The sequence below is a fragment of the Perca fluviatilis genome, chromosome 14, assembly GCF_010015445.1.
Source record: "Perca fluviatilis chromosome 14, GENO_Pfluv_1.0, whole genome shotgun sequence".
In the NCBI taxonomy this organism is placed as follows: domain Eukaryota; kingdom Metazoa; phylum Chordata; class Actinopteri; order Perciformes; family Percidae; genus Perca; species Perca fluviatilis.
In genome coordinates this window covers 6,759,949-6,783,602 of record NC_053125.1, presented here as the reverse complement: position 1 = coordinate 6,783,602, position 23,654 = coordinate 6,759,949, and the positions used below count along the sequence as shown (strand labels likewise).

Here is a 23,654-nt window from a genome sequence, read left to right as displayed (position 1 = left end):
AACTGTTGTCTAGACCTGGATCTGGTTGCTAATTGTTCTGTAAACAATGAGCGGCACACGGAGGACGAAGGATTAGCCCGGATATTCGCAGGCTACACCGGAAAACAACCGGAATATTGGCCGTTTCAAGATTGCAAGTGATAATGTGATAACTTTAGCACAAGTAGAGAAAGTTAGCGAGCTGACTGAGTTAATGTCCGGTATACAGAAGACTGTACCTGAAGTTTGCCAGCATTAGCTACTGGTCATACTAGACCAAGTAAGATTTTAGTGATACGAGTGTATTGAATGGAATAATGGTGCTTTTTGTTGCTAATGAATTCAACTATCTATGTGTAAGTGGAAAAATGTCTAATTGCCTTTTTTTCAAAAGTTGCATAGCCTCTCATTAATGATTTGTTTGAAGTCTCTGTAACATTAGTCTCGCTTTGCCAGACCCTCCTCCAATGCGCGCTGAAGGAGAGTCTGAGCGTTCTGGGAATGGGAGGAAAATGTGCTCGGGCATTTCTTTAAACCAATCACAATCGTCATGGGCGGTGCAAAACTCCGCACAAATTTACCCTGCAGTTTATTGTCTTGGACTCGTTGGTATTTGCACTCAGACTTGTCTCGGACTCAGGGGCGTAGCACATTGTGGGCCCTGTAGAAAGGCATTCTCTATGGGCCCCTGCCTGCATCCACAGCTATTCATTCCAGCATCTTTTTGGGCCCTCGTCACATGAGGGCCCTGGGTAGTCCCATTTCCACCCCCAGTCTGACACCCTTGCTCGAACTTGGCGGCATTTTGTCCCCACTGGGGATATGTAGACCAGAAAGGGGGAAATCCCACGCATTCCCCCTGGAAAATCCCACGCATTCCCCCTGGAAAATCACCCTGCATACGTACACATATACAGGGCTTATATAGTGAACATGTACCTTAGTTTGAAAGAAGATGTGCACCCCCTGAGTGTATATGACGAGGTTGATTTATCAATGCCTACCTTTGTCTCACCCCCCCCTCCTCCATCTCATTATTAGCTTCTCTCTTCGCAAATCGCCTCACATCAACTCTTTTTTGTGATCATAGTCATTTGCAGCCGATTATGACATATTATGGTAAGAAGGGAGCTTCTGGAAAATAATCCATCCATTTCCTGTGGGTTTATGCCACACTTGACATTTGGATGTCATTGTGGTGCCCCCTGCGCTTTAGATAATCATTATGCATTTTATAACCACAGTTATATTGTCACCGCTGCAGCGCATTGGCTGGGATTACCATATATTTGCCGCCTTATAACTAAACCTAATGTGTCATTATGACTGAATGAGAGTGCGCGGTGCGTCGTCTTTCCGCCACACTCGGTGGCTCTTTCTCAGTTGCCAGTATTTACAGGCAGTAGATCGTGCATGAAGCTGTCACTTTGCTGTCGTTTCTGACTGGGCTGCAGTGGAATTAGAAAAAGGAAGTGGGGTGGTATGTGTGGGGGGTGGGGAGGGTGGGGGATGCATGGATGGAGGGGTCAACGGCAGGAGAGATAGAGGAGAGGAAAAGCAACAGTACTCTACAGCAAAGTGCTTGGGATGACAGTGCTGAAAATATGATGGACTAAGGGTGAAGATGGATAAAGAGATGGAGAGATAGGAGAAGGAGAGGGTGGGTAGGAAAAAAAGAGGGAGCGATAGAGAAGAAAAGGCTAAGTAGAAGTAAAAAAAAATAAAAATAAAAGAGCAGGGCGTGCTGGAAGCTAGCTGCTGTCACTGCTGTGATGGATGAGGCTTTTCATGTTACTGAATAATAAGCACTTCACAAATTGGATGGCATCACAGCAGGGAAGATTAGATTTAGCCAGTACAGTATGGTATGGTACAGCATGCTACACACTGTAGCATTGCACAGTGATCATTGCCGTACCACTACAGCTAGCAAGATGACTTGCTTCTGAAATGCACTGAGACACAACGCTGATCATTCTGAGCGGACCGGAAATACTGCTCATAACTCAAGGGCGGAAAAGAAAGAGGGGAAGATACACAAAGTAGAGATGGCTATTGTCATTCCCTGTTTTCATTGTGTAAGACATTTAGGGGATCTGTTCAGCATGTAGGCTGACCATTAGAGAGAGGGAGAAAAGGGGGGAAGAAGAGAATATTCACAGAGGAGGAGAAACAATTTGTGAAAGCAAGGTCAGGGGGGGGGGCCAGAACAGCTTCCTTCTTCCCTTTTGGCAAAAGCAATATCAGAGCACTCAGCAGTGCCGGTTAGAGTCCTAAAGTGTAGGGGAGATCCCGGGATTAGGACAGCAGAGGGGTGCACTCTACACAAGACAACACAGTGAGACAAATGGCTGGAGGCATATGGACTTTAGCTGAGCATGGACTAGATTTCACTTCACTAGCTCGGGCCTCCGAGCAAGCAGTATGGAGCCGGCTCTGTGTGCCGCCGAGCAGAAGATGGCAGATGAGTGTGCCTGGAGGTGCACGGAGCACAGTGTGGCCCCGCAAACCAGCTGGACTGGCTTATTGTTTAGGAGGAGCACCTCTATATACTGTCAGCAAGGCTCAGATATCTGTATCTTCATTGCTGTCATTAATGGTGCTTAGGCTAATTACATTATGCCAGTGGTGGAGGAAGTTTTCAGATCGTTTACTTAAGTAAAAGTACTAATACCACACTGTAAAAATATTCCGCTACAAGTAAAAGTCCGGCATTGAAAATGTTACTTAAGTAAAAGTATGTAAGTACCATCAGGAAAATTTCTCAGGGCCAAAGACATCCAGTTAACCCTACTAGGTCGACACTGTCGTATTACTTTATAAGTCTTATTTCATATCTCCAGATCAATACAGTGTTGAGACTTACTTTTGTTTTTGTTTAGAAGCAGAGAAATTCGCTGTTTCAACGAGGTCCTCTGACAATTGTAGGCCATCCAGAAGCTTGTTTAATCCGTCGTGGAATTACAGGTGTCTTTGTAACATAAATACATAATTATGAACCCAAAAATCAACTTGCGTATGTTCCCTTTGCTTCGCGACCTTTGGACCCATCGATTATTGTTCTGTGGATGGACTAATTGGTGAAGGGGATATTTGCTAAAGCTTTATGCTGAACATTAGAGCCTTCATGAAGGAAAGTATTGAAGGTCTGATGTGTAAGACTGCAACTGAGTTTAAACTCTGAAAGGGGCCATTCTGCATGATTAGCTACAGCTCCTTACTTATCTTTAGGGCCGGGCATCGTTTTGATTTCAACAGTTCAGATTCTTCCTTTCGATTCCGGTTCTTATCGATTCTCGATTCTTTGAGGGCTGGAGTAGAAACGGGTCACGTGCTTATTTCACAGACGAGAGGAACATTTTATTTTGATTCAGTGGTGATTAACAGTTTTACCGGGCTTTTTCAACGTAAAATAAAGCCACAAGTTATAGAGCGCCGCTCACTGTGCTCCATGGCTGGAACGCAACAAGCACCCGGAAGTACGGCGGCCGCCATGGAAACCCAAACTTGCCCGTGTTAAATTTGGAACCGATGATCAGATTCGAAGCGATTCCAAACAATTCCAATAAAGAAACGATCCATAATCTAATCGTAACTTTTGAAACAATCCTAAGTTGGAACCGGTTCTCGATGCCCAATCCTACTTAAGTACATTTTTGAATGTGGTTACTTTTACTTAATATTTCGTTCCTTGCGAGGATTGAATTACTGTTCAGCTCAGTGATTCTTTTTCCTTAATCTGTTAATGTCGGTTAAATTAACACATAAATTAAATGTGTTCATTATTTCTACGAGTTACTGATGGAGTTCTTAAAGTCACATTGCAGTCTAATAACGGCCCCAAGGTGAAAAATAAACTGCTAGTCCTCAGGCCATTGATAGGATACAATGCACAACTGACATTTGTCATAGTTTTGTATTTTACCCATCGTTATATTCAGGAAAGTACAGCAAAAAAAAAAGTCTGCCGAGAGTTAATTGAGGTCGGCCAGCTGAGTCACTTGTCACCGACGACAGTTCCCCCTCTTTCTGCAGGGTTCTTATTGGGCCTCTGGTGCTCCGCGGCTCCTTCTGATTGGATCTCGCGCAGTTGGATAGTATCTCCAATTATTGGCCTGTGGCTATGGGATGATGGAGAGGGAGCGAGAACAGAGAACTAGTGAAGGAAGTAATGATGAGGAGAGCGAGAGAGAGAAGGAGACACAGCTAAGTAGTGCAGAGCAGGAGAGGGAAAAGATTGCTTTAGGTAATTAGAGAAGTGACAACTTTGATTTGTGTGTGTGTGTGTGTGTGTGTGTGTGTGTGTGTGTGTGTGTGTGTGTGTGTGTGTGTGTGTGTGTGTGTGTGTGTGTGTGTGTGTGTGTGGTGGGGGTGGGGATCCCGTTGAATAAGCGAGAAGAGAGCGGGGAAAGGAATAAAAGCGAGCGCGATGGATTGATACCTGCTGCACAGACGAAAGATGAGCAAGCAGTTAAAAACAGTGAGATGTCATTTGTTTCAAAAGCATGCCGACACAATTGGCGGGTGATGTATTTACACTGAACAAAAGGCACGTCTCGCATGAAGAAAACTTGACTGCAATCTTTAGCTCAAAAAGAAAAAGATGCACTGCGTAAAAATGTCCTCTTTTCATGTCACTTTTATCCAATTTTGAACCCTTTAAAGTCTTTTAAAACAGATCTGGCTGTGCACCAATATTCTAAAATGTATTATTGTGCTTGATTTTGTCGCAGCAATCTTTCTTATTCTGGCACCTTACTGACACCCTAGAAGAAAGGATAATAGAAGCCTTTATTGTCTTTATATTACAATGAATACAACAAAATTGCAAATGCCCCTACCCGCGGTGCTTAAAAAAAACAAACTATGATGTGATAAATGATAATAAATATTTTGCACAGATCAGTAAAATAAATGTGTGAACAATGAAAGAAGAAACAAAAAATGACTGAAACCGGTTGAAATATCCATCCATCTATCAGATTTCTTCACTTGTTTTAAGAAAATAAGATTGTTAGAAGACATAAATTGGTTGATGAGATGGATATTTCTGCAGGGAATGCATTTCGTAGCACAGGGTTACAGTGCATAGGGCAGTGGCTTCATCTCCCCTTCTACTCTAAAACATCCAGTATATATGAGAGCAATCCATCTAAAGTTACCAAATGAAAATCAAAATGAGGCTAGCTTGAGAGAGAGAGCGAGAGAGAGAGAGATATGTTACTGTGAGAGGGAGGGAGAGCTGGATGGCCGGTGGCCAATCGTCTCCAATGTAATCTCCATTCTTGTGGATGGATTTTCGATGTGGGTGTCCTGTACAAGGGCATCTGGCTGCCTGCAGAGCTACACGATATACAGTTGGCTCCTTGGAGAGTCTCCACACACACACAAACACACACACACACACTGGCGTGTACTAACACAGACGCACACATACCGAATGCTAGAATGTAGCGCTCCCAGACTGACGTAGAAACAGACTGTACACGGCGGGCGTGTCTTGCGGCCGTCCTCCACCTCTCCGCTTCGTGTCTCCCCGAGGTGCCAGTCAGTCCGCGTGCCCCTAGCACCCCAGCTGTGAAACCTACCCAGGAAGGGTCCCATCACGGCTGTTAATCAAGCCGATGCTCCGGGTGCCAAACACGGGGCGCAGGAGGGAGGACACATACGTTTCTGGCTCCAAGAGTGGAGAAAGCACCAGTTTTTCGGCGGGGACGGGGACGTTCTGTGAGGGCTCCAGATGTGAGTGACCGATGATGGGTTTAAAATTTTGCTTACATTTTTTTTTTAATTAACTATTTTTTCCCATTAGAATACACAAGCGTTTGGCCCATATGTCCACAGTATAGGCATACTGGTGATGAACAGGAGAATTACAGCTACGTTACAAAATACTGACAGTGTCTCCTACTGTCATCTAAAAACGAACAAGACTGAGAAAGTCTGAAATGTGAAGTAATCTATTAAAGGTTTCTTACCATGCACGGCAGCTTGAGTCTCAGGATAACACGTGAGACTCCATCTTGTAGAGTGTGACGCGATGCATTATGTCTCTACGACGGCTTCTCAGATGGCGCGTCAGGTGACATGGTTCCTCCAAATACCTGAAACAGAAATAACTAATTATCCCATATTTTGTGCATCACAATCCCAGACAGCGTTAGTACCTTCTTTTAAAGTTTCTCATATTTTACATGCATTACATGCACCAAAATCAATCGTTAAAATCACTGGAGTCCTACATTTTCCATGATGTAACCAATAGCTGGCTACCACAGAAAACATCGTACAGCTGTTAAGAATTTCTCCCCTTGACTAGTAATTTAACTTTGACATGTAAAATGAATGGAAAGCCGCACCTGAGGTAATGTTACCTGGCATGGAAACGTACTGTAGCCACTGATCTCTATCAGTCAAGGTTGTGTATTTAAGAAGGAATCAATAAGGAAGAATATATAGCTCAACAGTTTGGAGCCACTGTTTTAATTTATTTCTCTCTTGTATATCAGATTTCCTTGAACGCCAGGTCCTTTAAGCATTGCTTCGCCGTCTTTTCACATCGAGATAGTCTTGGGAGTGGAGCGAGCGCCATGATGGCGGTGAGGGAGAAGACAAGGGCCCAGCTGTTTAATCTATCCCCCCCATTCTCATGCAGAGCAGGCTTCAGCTGGGAGGGGGTGGAGAGCGCGAGGGGAAAAGTTTCACTGGTTCACTCGGAATGACTTATTTCTCCAAGGAGCGTAGAGCGCAAACAGATGCAAACAAACAAGCACGGCACGGAGGAATTAAGATTCTCTGACAGTGCCGCGTGGATGACACAAAAACCTGTCCAACGGAACTTTGTGGGATTCTTTTCCTGTGGCTCCACTAACTTTTCATTCGTCGCAGCACAATCTGCTCCCTGTTGTTTTCTATCACTTCCCCAGTTTTCTTCCCCTATGTCCATCTCTTTGTTTGTTGATTTCTGCGCTTTATTTGGATGATGAGAACGTTGTCTCTCTCTCGTGTTTGCCAGGCAAAGAATACACACACATTTACATACTGTACACACTTCACTCTTATTACTTTCCCCACTATGCACTTAGTCAGACTCTGTGTGTGTGCGTGCGTGTGTGTGTGCGCAATAATGGATGGCAGTGCCTGTGTCACAATGTACCACATCTCCTAGTAATATACTCACTGTGTTACCAGGCAATAAGGAAGGATGGAGGGATAAAATGGAGTGAAGGTGCTTAAACAAAAGAAGGGATTTAAGGTGGCAAGTGAGAGAAGGAGGAGGACGGAAAAATGTAAGGAAGACACTTTGGGTGAAGGGAAGAAATAAGGAACAGGAGGCAAGGAAGGAAGTCAGGAAGGAAGAAATGGGAGGCGAGTGGATGTATAAGAAGAGCCAATTGTGTTGTGGAGGAAGGAACGGGGGGAAGTAGGGCGTACGTAGGAGGATGGAAGGAAGGAGCAAAGGCTAAAGAAGAAATAATGGAAGTGGAGGGAATTGGGAGACAAGAAGGACGTAGTTAAAGGGTAACTTTTTTTTTTTTCCAACCTGGACCCTATTTTCCTATGTTTTTGTGTCTAAGTGACGGATGGGAAAAACAATCTTTGAAACTGGTCCAGTATTAAGCGAGACCGCTGCAGGCGGCAGCTGCAAGTTATTGGGTAATTGCGCACCGTTCAATTTCCACACCAGACAGGGTCAGATTATTGTTCAAAGTGTCTGACGACATTATGGAAAGGATCCCTACAGATGGAGTCTGGTGAGCTGTTTCTGGTTCAACAAAAGTATTTTTTCTTTTGAACAAATCTTCTTTCCATAACGTTGTCAGACACAGAATAACATTCTGATCCTGTCCGTGCCAAAAACAGCACTTTCAGTGGACAAACTTAACAAAATATGCCCTATATGACTATATTGCAGCACGGTTTGCTGCTGCCGGTTACAGAGTTCTCGCTCAACAGCGGACAAAATTCAAAGACTCTTTTTCATATTAGTCACTTAGACACCAATGCATGGGAAAATAGGGTCCAGCTTGAAAAACAAAAACGAAATGACCCTTTAAGGTGCAAGAAAAGAATGAGGCATGGAAGAAATTAGGGAGAAAGAAATCAAAATGGACGTAGGGCAATTAAGGAAAGAGTGACGGAAGCAAAAATGGAAGGAAACGTTCCAAAGAGGAGGCACAGAGGAAAGGGAGAGTAGTTTGCTGACTGCAGTGTCTACCAGCTGCCACTAGAGGGACAGCTACACAGCTCCAGTTGATACTCCACACCAACTATTACTTGGATGATAAAATGGACCCTTCATTGGATTACTGGGAGCCTCAGTGGGATTCCGACAAGAAAGCTGGAAGAGGGAGGAGGTTTAGTCAGATTTGTGGATGAGATAGCAGATGCGGCAGCAGCAGGAGGAGAAGAACATTCACGTAGGATTGATTCATCTCACTAAGGGCCTGCTGCCTCCCACTATTTTCCCTTCACTCTGTTATTATTTGGATCGCCTTCTCTCAACAACCACAACCCCACCACCGCCACCCTCATCACCCATTTCACCCCCTCTCCCTCTCTTCTTTCCGTGCTACCGGCAGCATCTGCCTCTCCTTCTCTGCTTCAGTGATTGCTGCAGAGTGCCCATGTCATCTCTGAAATAAGGCTGTGTGTGTGTGTGTGTGTGTGTGTGTGTGTGTGTGTGTGTGTGTGTGTGTGTGTGTGTGTGTGTGGTGCACTGTAATTGCTGCACTGCCTTTCCAGAAGGCACAGTGGTACCTAGCTAATATTACGTGCATTGTGAACACATGAATGTAATTGGTCACACTAACATGCTGCAACACAGTTCTCAGAACAGTTTGGCTCCACCATGTAAATCTTCAGACCCCCCCCCCTTAGGGTTAATTTTGGTATTATTACAGGTAATAAAAACATCATTACTATATGCAATTATATATTATAGAAAGATAAAAAACATCCACAATCTGTCATTTCCATATGAACACAGAGAGCTACATGCGCAGCATATGAATGACACTGAGTCATACTGTATAGTACATTGGACCCGCCTACTCTTGTCCTCTATATACTTCTCCATCCACCTGCCAGCTGTCTTTCATTCCACTTTCTCCGCTCAGTTCTTATCTTTTTCAGAGTGTCCCTCTTTACCCATGCACAAACTACTGTTCATATAGAGTATGCTCACGCACACATGCACTCCTCCTCGGCCAGTGTGAGCCATTATTGCGCAGGCAGGCAGGCGTGGGTAGAGAGACCCCTGGGGAGTGGAAGTAGGTACTGCAGAACTGAGTGGTGGTCTATTTTAGATCACTGCAGCAGCAGTGGGGGGAGGGGGGGGTATACTAGTTAGGATGCAGGGTGTACTTCCGAGCTCGTCTGTTTTCTGTTAAGATTTCGGTCCCAAACTTTACTTCAGTCTTTAACTTGGCTCTCTGCAGACAATTTCATCAGCCACTTGCTCTCCAACATTTCATACCAGACTCACATCTAGGCCTGAAAATTGCTTATGCTGTGTTGTCGGAGACTTTTGAGGTTCAGTTCAGTGTGGATTTACGGCTGAAATCACAGCAACAGTTCATTACAGAAGTGTCTATTTCACCGCAATTATGTATTTGGTTCCTTTTGGCTTACGGTGGCTAATTATAACAGAGCCAGGAGTAAATAGAAGCTACTTGAGCCGTTTTCGTCTGCAATGTCTGCAGAATCAGTTTCCCTTTCTCACATGTACAGTACAGGCCAAAAGTTTGGACACACCTTCTCATTCAATGTGTTCCTTTATTTTCATGACTATTTACATTGTAGATTCTCACTGAAGGCATCAAAACTATGAATGAACACATATGGAATTATGTACTTGACAAAAAAGTGTGAAATAACTGAAAACCCAGCCACCCTTTGCTTTTTTGATAGCGCTGCAAACCCTTTGGTGTTCTCTCAATGAGCTTCATGAGGTAGCAAAGGGTGGCTACTTTGAAGAATCTAAAATATAAGACATGTTTTTAGTTATTTCACACTTTTTTGTTAAGTACATAATTCCATATGTGTTCATTCATAGTTTTGATGCCTTCAGTGAGAATCTACAATGTAAATAGTCATGAAAATAAAAAGGAAACGCATTGAATGAGAAGGTGTGTCCAAACTTTTGGCCTGTACTGTAGTACACAAGTAGGTTTGGGTACCGTTCACATTTTTACCGATACCTGAAATTCGGTTCCGGTCACCAACGGTACCTTTTTTTCGGTACTTTCCCTCAGTAATCAGACTGATCTCATAAAGTGGCGTATGTGTGACACGCCAATTTGTGTTATCAAGACGCATAATTGCTTTTTAGTGTGTTTATCAACGCTGTTCGGCGTTACGTGTAGATTTTTGGTTGGTTGGGGTGGTAGATGGGTAAAACACAGGACTTTCACCCAGGAGAGCTGGGATCGCGTGCCGCGTGTGGTGTTTTTCAACCGTTTTATTTTTTTATTTATTTTATTTTATTTTTTTAAGCCTTCCCCAATGTTTCTTTCCTAAACCCAACCGTTTATTGTTTTCCTAAGCGTGTGACAATTATTCATTTCCTACAATGCACTGGAACTCTTATTCTTTTTTAGCCCGTTTTATCTTTTATCTATTTTTAACTGCTTTTTAATGTTTTATGTAAAGCACTGCTGAAATGTGCTATAGAAATAAAGTTGCCTTGCTTTACAACCTCCAGCCTGTCAGCTCAGTCAGTCACCAGTGCATAGAGAACACTGTGGTGCAGAGGCCGCTTTCGACTCGGAATAGTTTTATATTGTAGCGAACGGTCTGCGTGGCGTTTCGAAAAGCGTCCCCACACTTTGCGCTCGGTAGAGCGAGCAGGAGGCAGGTCATCAAGCGGATTACACCGCCGTCACGTAGCCGGTTGGTAATTTGCTCATAAACAACCGAGTCTCTTGCCGGTCCATGAATTTGTCTGAAGATTTCGTCTGCCTTTACTGGCAGAAGTTCCCATCTTTGTGTGCATGACTCTTATTTGTTTTCTTCCGGTATCGCGCGAGCCGCATGATAGAGACATTATCAATACGCCCACTTTCTCGCTGTGAATTCGGCGGACAATGACCTGCTCTATTCACACATGGGCTCAAACGGACATATCACAGACTTGGTACTAGGGAGCTGGCAGGGTAAAGTCTGTAAAATGCCCGGTCCAACTGATTAGGACATTTGCGTTCTAACGTACAGCTCCTCTGGGTAAAGTCTAGATAATTTCAGGGTTGCAGATCGTGTGTGAAAGGGGCTTTGGACTCATAAGTAGCTTGATTCTCTGCTGGTGGAGTTCTGTGGTGCTTGGGGTAGTGGGGGATAATTAAGTACATTGTAGGCTACTTAGAGCCCTTAAAGTTAAATTGTATCACATTGTATGTAGCAAGTTACACGTTTTTGATCTAGTTTCTCACTCATAAGTTGGATAATTTCCAGTAAATTATAGTAATAATAATAGCATGTTCCTTATTTTCTGGGAAGTCCCCAGAACAGGACGCCTGGGGATTCCCTGGCCCCATTTTTTAAGAATCACTGTGCTAGCATAGCCTATAATCTGCGAAAGATTGCCGTTTGACATAGACAATGAATCCTAATTAAGCCTCTGACATTGCCACCACTTTAGACTTCACCAAGCCCCCAGCCTGGCCACCATCGGCCCTCATCTCCCCTAATTCCAGCTCCGTCTTATTGACAGTGCCGGAGGCGTGCGCAGCGTGACCCAGAGGTTGATTGAAGTGAAGTGAGGGATAATAAGTTTGCACAGCGACGATGGAACTTCTTTGACACGCTGATGAAGTGATGCTAATTGCCAAGTGCCACTGAGAAGTGCTCAATTAATGCAGATGGGGGGAGGGGGGGGGCTGAAGAAAACCACTGCAGACGGTTTCACTAAATCCTTCCTGCTTTAGTTGAAGTATAGGATTCAAAGTGAAGTGACGCTCCCTGAGCGGAATGCCATCCTGTTGTCAGATTTGGGAGGTGATGATTTTCTAATCGCAAACTCTCTGTGTGCAATGGGAACTAAAACATGTCTTCCTTGAAACAACCATGAAATGTGTTTTAGTGCTGTGTGATTATCTAATGCTCATGTGAAATAACAATGCTTTATTGGTGACCTTCTTTCCTGCTTTATTCATTCACAGTGTTGTAATGCTGTTGTTCAATGATCGCTGGTTCTGTGTGTGATTCTAGCTTAACTTTCTTCACTACTGCTAATGCATTTCTAAAGTGTATTCACTTTGCGGACAGCTATCATGAGTTTATACAAATGTAATCATACTATATCTAAATAATTCATAAATCTGTTTAACTTGTCAGTACGTAAAAAAAAAAAAAAGCACTTAAACTCAAGGTAACTAGAATGCTGTTAACTTGTCTAACCTAACAAACCAGCCCAAAAAAACACATCCTCAAGTTCTTCCTGTCCGAACTAAAGCTGATTTAAAGTACATAACTTTGCTAAACGTTTGCCATGTTGCCCTTCTAACCTTCTAACCTTTCAACTTCCAGATTTCTTTGTAACCTCTCCTAATTTGTCTTCTCCAAATTTCTTAAAGGGAACTTTGATAATGAGCGCCTGGCTATTGCTAGACAAAGAATCCCATACCGACTTGGTCGGGTAGTTGACGAGTGGCTACTCGACAAAGGTAATAAAATCCCTTTAACTCCACTAATGATCTAACCGCCTAACCTACCGTTAACCACCACTCTGGAGGAGGTGCAGTGCCAACAGGGGTGAATGTGATTTGGCTCTTTGACAGAACTGTAGGTCCCCTATAACCCACCGCCGATTTAACATGCCATAATAATAATTGGCTGGTATATCGTAACTCATTTCATTCAGTGTTCCTTATCTCGATTGGTATCTGAAATATACATATTATCCAATATTATTGGAAGATACATTGTTGTTATATCGTATACTATTTGCCATCATTTTACAACCCCGCTTGCCCAGTTGTGGCGGTTCACTGTGTAACAATTGGCAACGAAAATGGCGGTGTATAGTTTTCAATAATAATAACGCCATTCTCTAGCATTGGGGACCAATATCCAAAGCACCTTAAGCTGGGGCTGCATCTCTTCAGAGAATTAACCCCCAAATAACCCGACATAACCCCCTAATAACCTAACTACATGTAAATAGCCTATTGATTCCGTTTGCTTCTTTCCTGTGTCTTTTGTTGGCTGAATGTGAATTTTCTCATGAAAACCAACAACTCTTACTGGATTTCCAAGAAAAAAAAGAAAAAAAAGAATCCCCCTCCATGAAAGTCACTAAAAGTTAAAGGGACTGTTGAAGTGTTTGGTCAGTAATCAGTCTACATTCATTTGCAGCACGTGGGCGCACACTTTGCACCCGACGTTGCGCATAACTAATGCCGTAAGTGTCGAATGTGGTCCCGTCAAAGTGGCGATCCTTTAACCCTTTGAGTGCCGAATGTCCCAACCTCTTTGTCTTTGTCTTGTGCCGTGTGTTTGTGCTGCTGAAGGTGGTTGATTCTAAAAATATATATATAAATCAGAAAGACAGCCAAATAGAGCTGAGGCTTAAAATAGTTTCTGTGGTGCAGTGAAAGCATTGCAGACATATAGTCTGGTAGTTTCCAACGAGAGCACATACAGTAATATTTAGCAGAATAAACCCCACGGTATAGGGTGAGAATCCGTCTAAACGGATGGTTTTGGTGTAGATGATCAGAACGTCCAAAGCTCTCAGTCTTGCCGGTACGGTTTGCGTTATCTTTTCTCTTTTCCATAAGAGATGTATTGAGATTATCAGGCATTTAGAGCTTCGAGCTTTAGCCAATCGTTTGGAAACGGCATTGTGAACCACAACACATGCGGTGACGGATTCAGAAGATAAAGTCTGTCTCTGAGAGCAAAATGAAGTATTCATGCGTCAGACAAACAAGATAAATGAAGCGCCTGCATATTTATTTCATGGAAACAAAACAATCCTTGCATTCATCGCCGCTCTCCTCCGGTACATCGGATTACACTTCTTGCTGAGGGTAGTTAAGACACAAATAGGAATCAGAAAAGGCTTGGGAGATGAAAGTCGAGTGAATAACTGGATCAATAAAAAATGACCACTTAAAATATAATTTGTGCATGTCATGAAAGTCTAAAGAGAACGAGCTTGAAACGGAATGCATTATTCTCTTTCTTGTATCGTTTGAGAAGAGTCTGCGTCCAATCATTTAGATGAGAGCATTAAGAAAGCAGGAAGACGAAATAGACAAATAACCCCCACCCCCCATCAAACCTCGAGCGAGGACTTTGATCAGGGTGTTTTTTTTTTAAAGTTAATTTTCAATCGGATTCGTTAAGGAAATGTCAAACACACGTCATGGACTGAAGAGGCACAGCGGTTTTGGAAATTTGTAAGATACCGTTTGCACACAAGACACGTTAGTCTAGATTTCGAGGGGGATTGGCGGACATTTCCGAGCTCAAAGGGTTAAAGCTGTTTGTTGCTTTGATGAAGGAAGCGGCTAGAACTTAAAGCTAAGAAACCTCTAAACAGAATCTAACCACCTAACAGCAACTCAAACGCCACCCACACTAACCACTGAGGGTTTCTCTCACGACTTCCCCCACCTTCCACTGCAAAATTGAAACCATTTGGGGCACCTTTCCAGCTTCGCCCTGCTGGAGACAAATTCAGAGAGCCCTCAGTTATAACCATGTTATAAATTATGTTTAACATTTGAACGCAATTGGACCTGGATGTCAGTATTTGGAAGAACTTGGACAGGTCGCGGCGATCGCTTGGGTCAACAAAAAAAAACGAACTAAATAAGCTAACTAAGTTCTAACTCTTTACTAAAAGAAACAAATCTCCAGCTGGCATCTTCCCCCCCCCTCCCCCCTTGTCTCCACGCCATTGCAAAACTCAGAGGGTTAAAACCAAAGCAAAACAACTGAACACCAAATTCAAAAGTGACGCATCTGCTGTGGGTCATTTCAACGAAACGTGTTTGAAATTGAGGTCCCTTTAACATTTATTGTTTTCACCACTAAGGAACATGTTTTGAATGTACTGTTGTGTATGTCATTTGCTACGCAGGGTGAAGGGGTGTACAGTGTGTGTACATTTGAATGAGTCGTGTGGTAAACGGCCTGGGCCATTCATCCTGTAATAGATGTCCAGGCTGCGTTACCAATGTGGGGTTTTTGGTCTCCAATATGTGTTGATTTTATTACACGAATGGCTCAAAGGGTCTCCACCAGAGTGCACAAAACAAATCAGCCCCGCGGATCCCCTCTGCTTCCATGTTTCATCAGTTCTGTCGGATCCAATGAGCATGGAAAAACTCCACATCTCTCGGGCAGATGTCATTGGTACTCACGATAATGTTCATGTGCGGACGGGAACGGAATAGGAGCAGTAATCGCCTCTGACAAATCTGTGTTTTAGTCACACTGGGATATAATGGAAGTCATTGGAGCCGAGCTGCGCCGTGGCGCCGCGCCGTGCCACTGCGTCTCATTCCGAGAGCCCCTCAACCCATCGCGGCTACGGCCGTGTGAGGCAGATCAGAGCGAGCATCTCCAGGCCTGACTCTGTGCCCGCTGACTAAATCCAAAACGGCAGCCATTACAGGGACCCAATGGAGGGGAAAAATCAGTGTGCCAAAAGTTTTCAACAGCTCTATCCGAGCCAAAACTTGCGTCCCCTTTTTTTTCCTTGCGTCTTTCTCTCGCCTTGATGGATCTGTCATTGCAGGTTTTCTGCTCTGCTCCTGCCCTTACTTCCACTCTCCCTCCTTTATCCCCTTTTCTTTTCTTTATTTTCCCTTGACCGTCAATGCCAGCCCTCACTAAAAACTTGGCAAGCATTCCTCTACGTCTTCAGAAACAGCATGAATGTGTTGTTGCTTCCTGATCTCATCAGGGAGCTCCACTAAAAAAAAATAATAAAGATTACAAATAACTAGCAAGAACGATTTCCCCCTCTGTTGTTCCCTTTAGCAGATGAGCAAGGAAGCCAATAAAGCTCCCCGAAGAATCAGAGCTTTATATCTTCTTCCGGCGAGCCCAGAGGCATGGCGATCCATACTACAACACGCGGTCTCTGTGGCCTAAAAGCTGTAGCGGAGCCAGAGAAGCAGGTTTAATGTTCGATGTTTAATGGTCTGCTGTGAGCTCCCCTCTTCCCTAATCAAAGGCAATCAAGTCCTCCACTTGGTGTGAGGCCAGAGCCCAAATCAGCATCTCCAGGCCAGGCATCGTTCCAGATCTGCTATTCCTGATCCCAGCTCGATTTCAGAGATGCTCTTTCTCGCATCGGGGCTGCAGTCGACTGAGAGTAAATCCGTCTGAGTCTGTCTTTCAGCAAACCCCCACGGGGAGCTTTGTATCCCGCTGAGTTACTATCTTGTTCTCATTTGATCTCGATGCACTATTATGGCCATATTTGAGGGAAGTAAGGGGGGCAAATTGTATGAATTTTGAACGTGCTTGCTCATGAGTAGAAAAGTGGCTGCAAAAAAAGGGGCCCAAAAAAAAAAAAAAAAAATTCCCTTTTTTCCCCCCCCCCCCCACAAAACAATACCCAAAAAAACCCCCCCCCCCCCCGAGAAAAAAAAAAAAAAGACGATTGTTCCCAGCTAACCAGCGTGCCATCTCTCTCTGTGTCTCTGCCTCGACACTGTCGCCTTCTTAAGATCTACGTACAGATATAGGATCAGAGATAGAGCCACATCTGATTAAATCCAGTGTACTGTTTGTAGAGTCCTGTAGAGCGGATCCACCGTCTCGGCGGCACCCTTGGCTGCCTTTAAGGACCTCAGGGTGCCATGCTGCCTCGCAAGGCTTTCAGTCTGGCTTCATGCTCCATCTCCATTGTCAAACACAATTAATTCATGTGTTCTACCCAAAGCAGCCCAACTTCTGAGGACTGAAAAAAGCAAAATGCTCTTAATTACCAAAGAGAGCCTTGCGCCGAGGAGATAACTTGGGAACAATTCATAATCGACTTTGTCAGCATCCCACCCCCACCCCCATTCTGCTCCGGTCTCCTTCGACTTTCTCCCGCCTTATTCTTTTTTGTCTTTTTTTCTGTAGAGAAGAAAATGGAAAATAGGGGAGTTCTTGTTTGTTGATACGGATACTCGAAATTCTACAGGCGCACAGAGGATTTGTGAACACAAACCCACAAAGACTGCACGCAGAAAAAGTCCCAACTCTCAGTTCCGCACATCACAAAGCAGTGGATTGACTGAGGTGAATTCTGGGCTGTCCCTCCCACCCTGCAGCTCAGCTAAGAGAAAACATTTGAGAGAGAAGCTCCTTTTGCAACCATATGGCATCCCTCCTCTCTGCGAGATAACAGGAGTAGAAGCAGGATGAGAGAGGCGTGATGACGGTGGAGCGAGAGAGACACTGCTCTCTCTCCAGCTGCAGTTTCATATGTCCCTCCACTGGGGATGGGTACACTTAGATCACCCCCCCCCCCCCACCACCAACCCCCTCCCTTCCGACAGTCGCCTCCTTCAAGTCAGCTTGCTCAGAGCCAGTAGCAAGCCCCAGTCCCCCTCCCATCCTTTCCACCTCCATTATGGGGGTTGTAGCAGACACACAGCCATTATCCCACAGCCTCTGACCAGCAATCTGTGCATTAGCCCATCGAGCGTGGCTCAAGCCCAGCCCACTCCCCCAGCTAGTAATTACCGGCCATAACTCATCTGAGACGAGCCTCTCGTCTCTATGTTTTGATGAAAAAAAAAAGTCAAGGAGGATGGCGCGTCGGTGTAGAGCGGCAACCGGAAAACTTGCTACACCTGCTCACTATGGCAGTTTACTTTGGGCTGAAGAAGTGTTAGTAACTGACATCAAGACAAGATGTGATGCAACCTGCACCCAACAGATACAACCTCTGTGGTCTTTCATTAGAAAAATCCTCAGGCCCACTTCTGCATTACCTACAGAAACCCGCCGTCTGGTTTATTGCAACTTTCATCTTTTTCGCCTTTCTGTCTGCCAGGATGACATTGCACTCACCAAAGGGAATTGCTTGGATCTGGGAACATTGGCACCACTGGGTCGAAGTCCGACCCCTAGTCTAGATTATCTAACTTTATTCACAGATAAAACCTTAAGCGAGCACACCTTAATTGCGGGTAATGATCTTGCATTACCCGCTGGAAGTTGTCCGTTTTTGACAAATCACTACAGAGCTTTTTAGGTAATTTTCCCCCCTCATTTGTACAAAGTAATAAAAACCTACTTTGGACCCTTCTCTTTTTTTTCCTCAGTCTTTTCTTTATTGTCAGCTACTATCCCACAATGCTTTGCAAAGCGATTCAGTTTCATCCTAAAGAAAATGATCAAAGCTTAACTTTGCATTTCTTTTAATGGGATTTCACCGTCACTTTTTTTTCTGTAACGCAATTACTATAATTTACATTCTGTGCTTTACGGCAAGTCCAGCTGAGCATGTTAGCATTTCAGTGTTCTTTCCGCTTCTCTGTGTAAATGCATACCCTCTATACCTTCCTGGAAGCTGGAGGTGATTCAGTATCCTCTACATAGGGCACACGTTCCTCTACCTCATTTCTTTTGCCATTGCCGTCCCTTTTCTTTTTTTCTTACCATCTCACTCCTGTGTGTTACGGTACGTCTTTCTCTTCCTCAGCCACCGTCTTTAACTGCACGATTCCTCGTTCTTTTTATCAGGCCTGTCATCCGCTCCCTCCGTCCCTCCCTCCATGCCCTCGCTCCGTCTCTTTGACATTCTATCCTCATGCAGGCTCGCTCTTTCTCTGCCCTACTCGTCTGTCATCCTCCCTTGCCCCTGTCATCTCTCATGTCCCCATTCTCTCAGTCCCTGTCCAACCTCTACTTTCCTCTCTCTCATGCATTCGATAACTCAGGAGCTGCCCAACGGCCAGTTCCAAATGAAGTAAATGCCATGTTACAGATCAGTTTCTTTAATGAGTGATGATTTACTGTTTATCTGAACGCTTCTCAGTGGCCTCCTCGGCAGCTGCTAGGCTTTCAGCCACTAAGAACCCGGGTGTTCCAACCAAAGGCGGGTGCGACTGCAGATGATAATGCCTTTAGAAATCCTCTTCTTTTACCCAGATGCCCTTTCTAAGCAGCAGTGAGTGGACGGCTCCTAGCCGGGGCACTGTGTTTTCCCAGGAGCAAAGCACCGTTTCTAGTCCTACAGGGAGGATCCACGTGCCTAGAAGAAACAACATATGTTAGACTGCTCAGTCCTCCTCAGGCCGCCCCTCCACTTCTTCTTCTTCTTTTGCTTTGCACGTTTCTATGCATATCCCTTCATCATCCAGAGTTATTTTTACTCCGCTTTTGTTGTTGTGACAAATTTGAGGGCCGCTGTGTGCTACTTTGTGCATTCCATATTCCCCCTGTGGATTTTATATAGGATACTATATGGCTTTAAATAAAATAAGAGTTAAGAGGAGGATGTACAGAACAAAAAGAAGAGAAGAAGTAACCTCTCTAACCTCTCACAGATTTATCTCTGAGGATGGGTGGATAGATGGATAGATGTGTAGATGGATCGATAGATAGATAGATAGATAGATAGATAGATAGATGGATAGATGATGGATAGATGGATAGATAGATGGATAGATGTGTAGATGGATCGATAGATAGATAGATGGATAGATGATGGATAGATGGGCAGCATTGTCATTGGTGACGTTAGCATTTAGCTCGAAGCACCGCTATGCCTAAGTGCAGCCTCTCAGAGCAGCTAGCATGGCTGTTAGTTTAAATGTGCAGAACAATGACAGCCTTGCAATTAATAGTTTTTTTATTTTTATTACTATGCTTTGTCATCCATTTCATCCACAGAGTACCTGAATATGTTTGAATCATCCCATCCAAAGCCTCTGCCCATTAAAAGCCCATCAATTTGCCAACCCCGTGTGCTGTCGAAAAAACACATACAGACGCACACAAGGGAATGGCGTATGTAAATAAATGTTGCGCAAATGCACACTACTTGAAAAGGCCAAATATCACACACATAAAGGTCATTTCACTGACATATTTCATAAGTTATTATATACACGCACACACACCCCCTCTCCTCCGCAGCGCCGCCACATCCAGCTCTGTCATATTAGGCGCTGGGATTGCTTGTCATGCAGAGGCTTCTGGTTCTACCCTACCCAGCCCTCCATCCCCAACCCCTCCACCCCCACTCCTGCCCGTCGCCCAAATTGGCTCTAAAACCACAAGTCACTTTTGATTTGACCCGGCAGGCCCTGAAACAATAACTTCATCAAGCCCTGTTAGAGTCTCATCCTGGCCAGACAGCTCCAAAGAAACAAACACTGATTTCCCTTCATCTAGTCTAGAGGGCACCTTTCTTCTTTCTTTTTATTTTTTTTTATTTTTGCTCCGTCTCAGACGGGGTGAACGCACAAATGGCCGTCACAGCGCTCTCCCCCGTGCTCCAGGCTCGCCTTCCTGCAATTTTTGTCAATGAAGGAGGACTTTGTGGCACGCTGCAGTTGCAATGTAGTATTAAATAGGTCACCCAACGGATTCTTGGACGCCGACTTTCGAACTAACCGCCCCCCCCCCCCCACTCTGCATCATAATCATAAGCCGCTTGTCAATATGGCTTACTTATGCCTGTGTCACTGGCTCACAGTGTAACTGTGACACCAATACTCCCCAGGAGTAAACCGCCCCGTCTGAACAGATCATCTTCGGACTTGGAGTTGGTGCATTTTTTAAAGGAACTTGAGCAGTTTGGTAACATTGGGGAATACAGATGACGACGTGTCACCTCAGCGCCTCTGCATTCAAACGAGCCATTTACTGGAGAGTGGGGGCCGACTGGGGCTGCTTGAAATGGGAGACCCTCTGGGCAGACGCGTGGCTGTGTGTGCATGTGTCCTCTTGACAAGGACACTGGAAGAGTGAAACGGAGGAGGGGGTGAGGGAGGGGGGTGGGGGGGCTGAGACTGTTCATGTGATATTTTGTGATGTTTCAAGGTTCCCTGTATGTACACACGCATGGTAATTCTCCTGTATTTTCCTCGCTGATGTCCACAATTTGACAATCTGTCCCTCACCATACTTTCCCATTTCCTTTTTCCCCCCCCATTATCACTCCCACACCAAACATGCTTAGTAATGAGATAATAGAGTGCGACTCAGCCATTATGTCAACAGTGCATATGCCAGACATTAAGTCTCATCGTTATGAAGTTAGGGGACGGGAGCCGGGTCCCTTGTGGGCCCCTAGCGGGCCTAATGATCTGATAATGGGATGACACATGTAATGGCCCATCTCGGTGGAATAGAGGTATCTCTCTAGCACTTAAAACTTACAGATTCCCATACACTGAACATGTGGTTTTACACCCACACACACACACACACACACACACACACGCATGTGCATTAATCGACATTATTTGTCCGATAGCCCCACCCACCTGGGTGTTACACACACGTCCGAACGAGCGCACCCATATAGACGGACAGTTAATCATAATTACAGTGATGAAGTACCCTTTCATCTCTTTTAATTGAAAACAAATGGGACCCAGGCCCGTCCCTAGTGTCTCCACGCTGATGAGTAGAAGGCTGTCTTTACCGGCTAGCAATCCAACAGGGAAAACAATAGCAACATTTGAAAGATATCCTGAGGATTCATTCGTCATCATTAGACACAACTAAACGCAAAGAAGCCAGTTTCAGGAAAAAAAGACATATGATAGGATACAACTTCATTGTCAGTTTACACTGAAATTAATTTGCGTTCCTGAGCAGCGCCGCTCAAAAAGAGAGAAACACATTTCATGATATTCTCGGATCCAGATCTTAATCGGCAGCACGCTCATTTGGGTTTAGCAACAGAATAGACGCACAGATGTTCTTAAGCCTGTTAGAAGGCAAAAGTTGGCATTCATAATTTCAAACACGCATGGAGTTAGAGGAGATGCTGTCGGCAAGTCCGCACAAGGTTTAAATGTACGTACGCAGCCGTAGTCCAAACTGCATACACAACTCCCATCAGGCCAGAGGGGTCTCTCGTTTCTGAGGTCCGTACCACGGCGTCTCTAGAGTCTACGTTTTGCTCTCAGATGCACACATTAGCGTAGTATCCCTTTCACAAACAAACATGCTCCCTCTTTCCTTACACCGATTGATTTAGCCATAAAATCTCCTTGCCTTCTCCCATCTTTCTCCTCTGAGTAATTACCTCATTGGGTCTGTTTTTCACTTCCATCCAACGGTATCCCGCAATAATACTCCCCTCCCCTCTCCATCTTCTCTCATATCCACATGACTCATAACAGGGGTCAAAGACAGTCCATGGTGGGATGTCTCCAAGAAGCGCCGGGGAATGCAAATGTGGGACAGAAAAATTAAAAAAATATAACCATCAGCTAAAGAAAATACAGGCAGAAAAACGACACCCATGTTAGACCGCCCCCACTCTAAGCCCTTCACCGCAAGTCCTGGTAACACATTAGTATTGGACCCTGGTTAAATGGTCGACTCTCTCCTCCCTCTCATCCATCCATCCATCCAGATGAATGGTAATGACCACAGAGAGGGAGAGCCCCTGCTGAATTAAACATTTCCTTCCAATGGGGATCTTATTTTCCTGCTTTGTATAGCAGAGCGGGGGCGACATTTTTTTCCCCGCTGGCAGAGGCACTTTATCATCGTGCAACTCAGGTGCATCGCAGGTCAATGACACAGACCCAGCATTGTTCTAATATATTCCATCTCGGGGCAAATTAGATGCATTTCGCCGTGAACCTTCAGTCTCAGGGTCATGCTGCAACTGCCCCCGCAATTTATACGACTGCCACATTCAGACGGCCTTTTCTGAGAAAGCGGCGCGTGCCCAGCCCCGTAATGGCTGCGGCGGCAGGAAAACCAGGGTCCAATCTCCCTAAAGTGTTGCCCAGGAAATCCCATGTGATTGAACCAGTCCCTCTATGTCCCAGTTTTGTGCCCGTGTGTTACTTTGTGATTCATGTGCAAGCTAACCCCGAGATCTTGACTGATTAGTATTCTTTGCCCTTTCTCTCTCTTTTCTTTCCCTCTGTCCATGGTTTCTCTCCTCCTCTTACCCACACTTCCTCCCTCTCTATCTCTCTTCCGTCATTTCTTCATCCTCCTTATCGCTCACGTCATCAGGTCGCCAGTTGACCATCTTCAACAGCCAGGCGTTCATCAAAATTGGTGGCGGTGGAGATAAGGGGCGCCACTTCCAGGGCCAGATCTCGGGCCTGTACTACAACGGCCTGCAGGTGCTCAAACTGGCGGCCGAGGGCGACCCCAACGTCCAGACCCAGGGCAACCTGCGGCTGGTGGGCGACGTGCCCTCGGTGCTCACTACCGACACCACCTCCACCACCCCGCTGGCCGACATGTCCACCACCATCATGGAGACGACCACCACCATGGCCACGACCACCACCCGCAAACAGCGCTCGCCCACCATGAGGGACAGTGTCACGCAGGTGAGCAGTGACGAGTTTGGGATCCGAGCGGGTTTACGCGACTCGTAGAGGCTGAAACAAAGCGCAGCTGAAAGAAGGCTGCCGTTGAGTCACTGAGCCCCGAATCTTTTAGGTTTTGTAAAATAACTTTGTGTCCTTTTTCCTCAGTCTCTGAATGTCTACGCCAAATTCCTACCC

The 23,654-nt window shown here is 45.0% G+C and overlaps 1 protein-coding gene across 9 annotated transcripts in view; it reads left to right on the top strand.

The window, feature by feature from the left end:
- Positions 1-23,654, top strand: part of nrxn2b (neurexin 2b) — a 669,808-nt gene that overhangs the window by 611,476 nt on the left and 34,678 nt on the right. For 5 of the 9 annotated variants that reach the window (XM_039821634.1, XM_039821632.1, XM_039821636.1 and 2 more), the window contains one exon: positions 23,152-23,477. In XM_039821634.1, the coding sequence (XP_039677568.1) occupies positions 23,152-23,477 (326 nt within the window). Of the gene's footprint in view, positions 1-12,551; positions 12,642-23,151; positions 23,478-23,654 lie in introns of all 9 variants that reach the window. The other 4 variants (XM_039821630.1, XM_039821635.1, XM_039821629.1 and 1 more) reach the window with 1 other exon arrangement.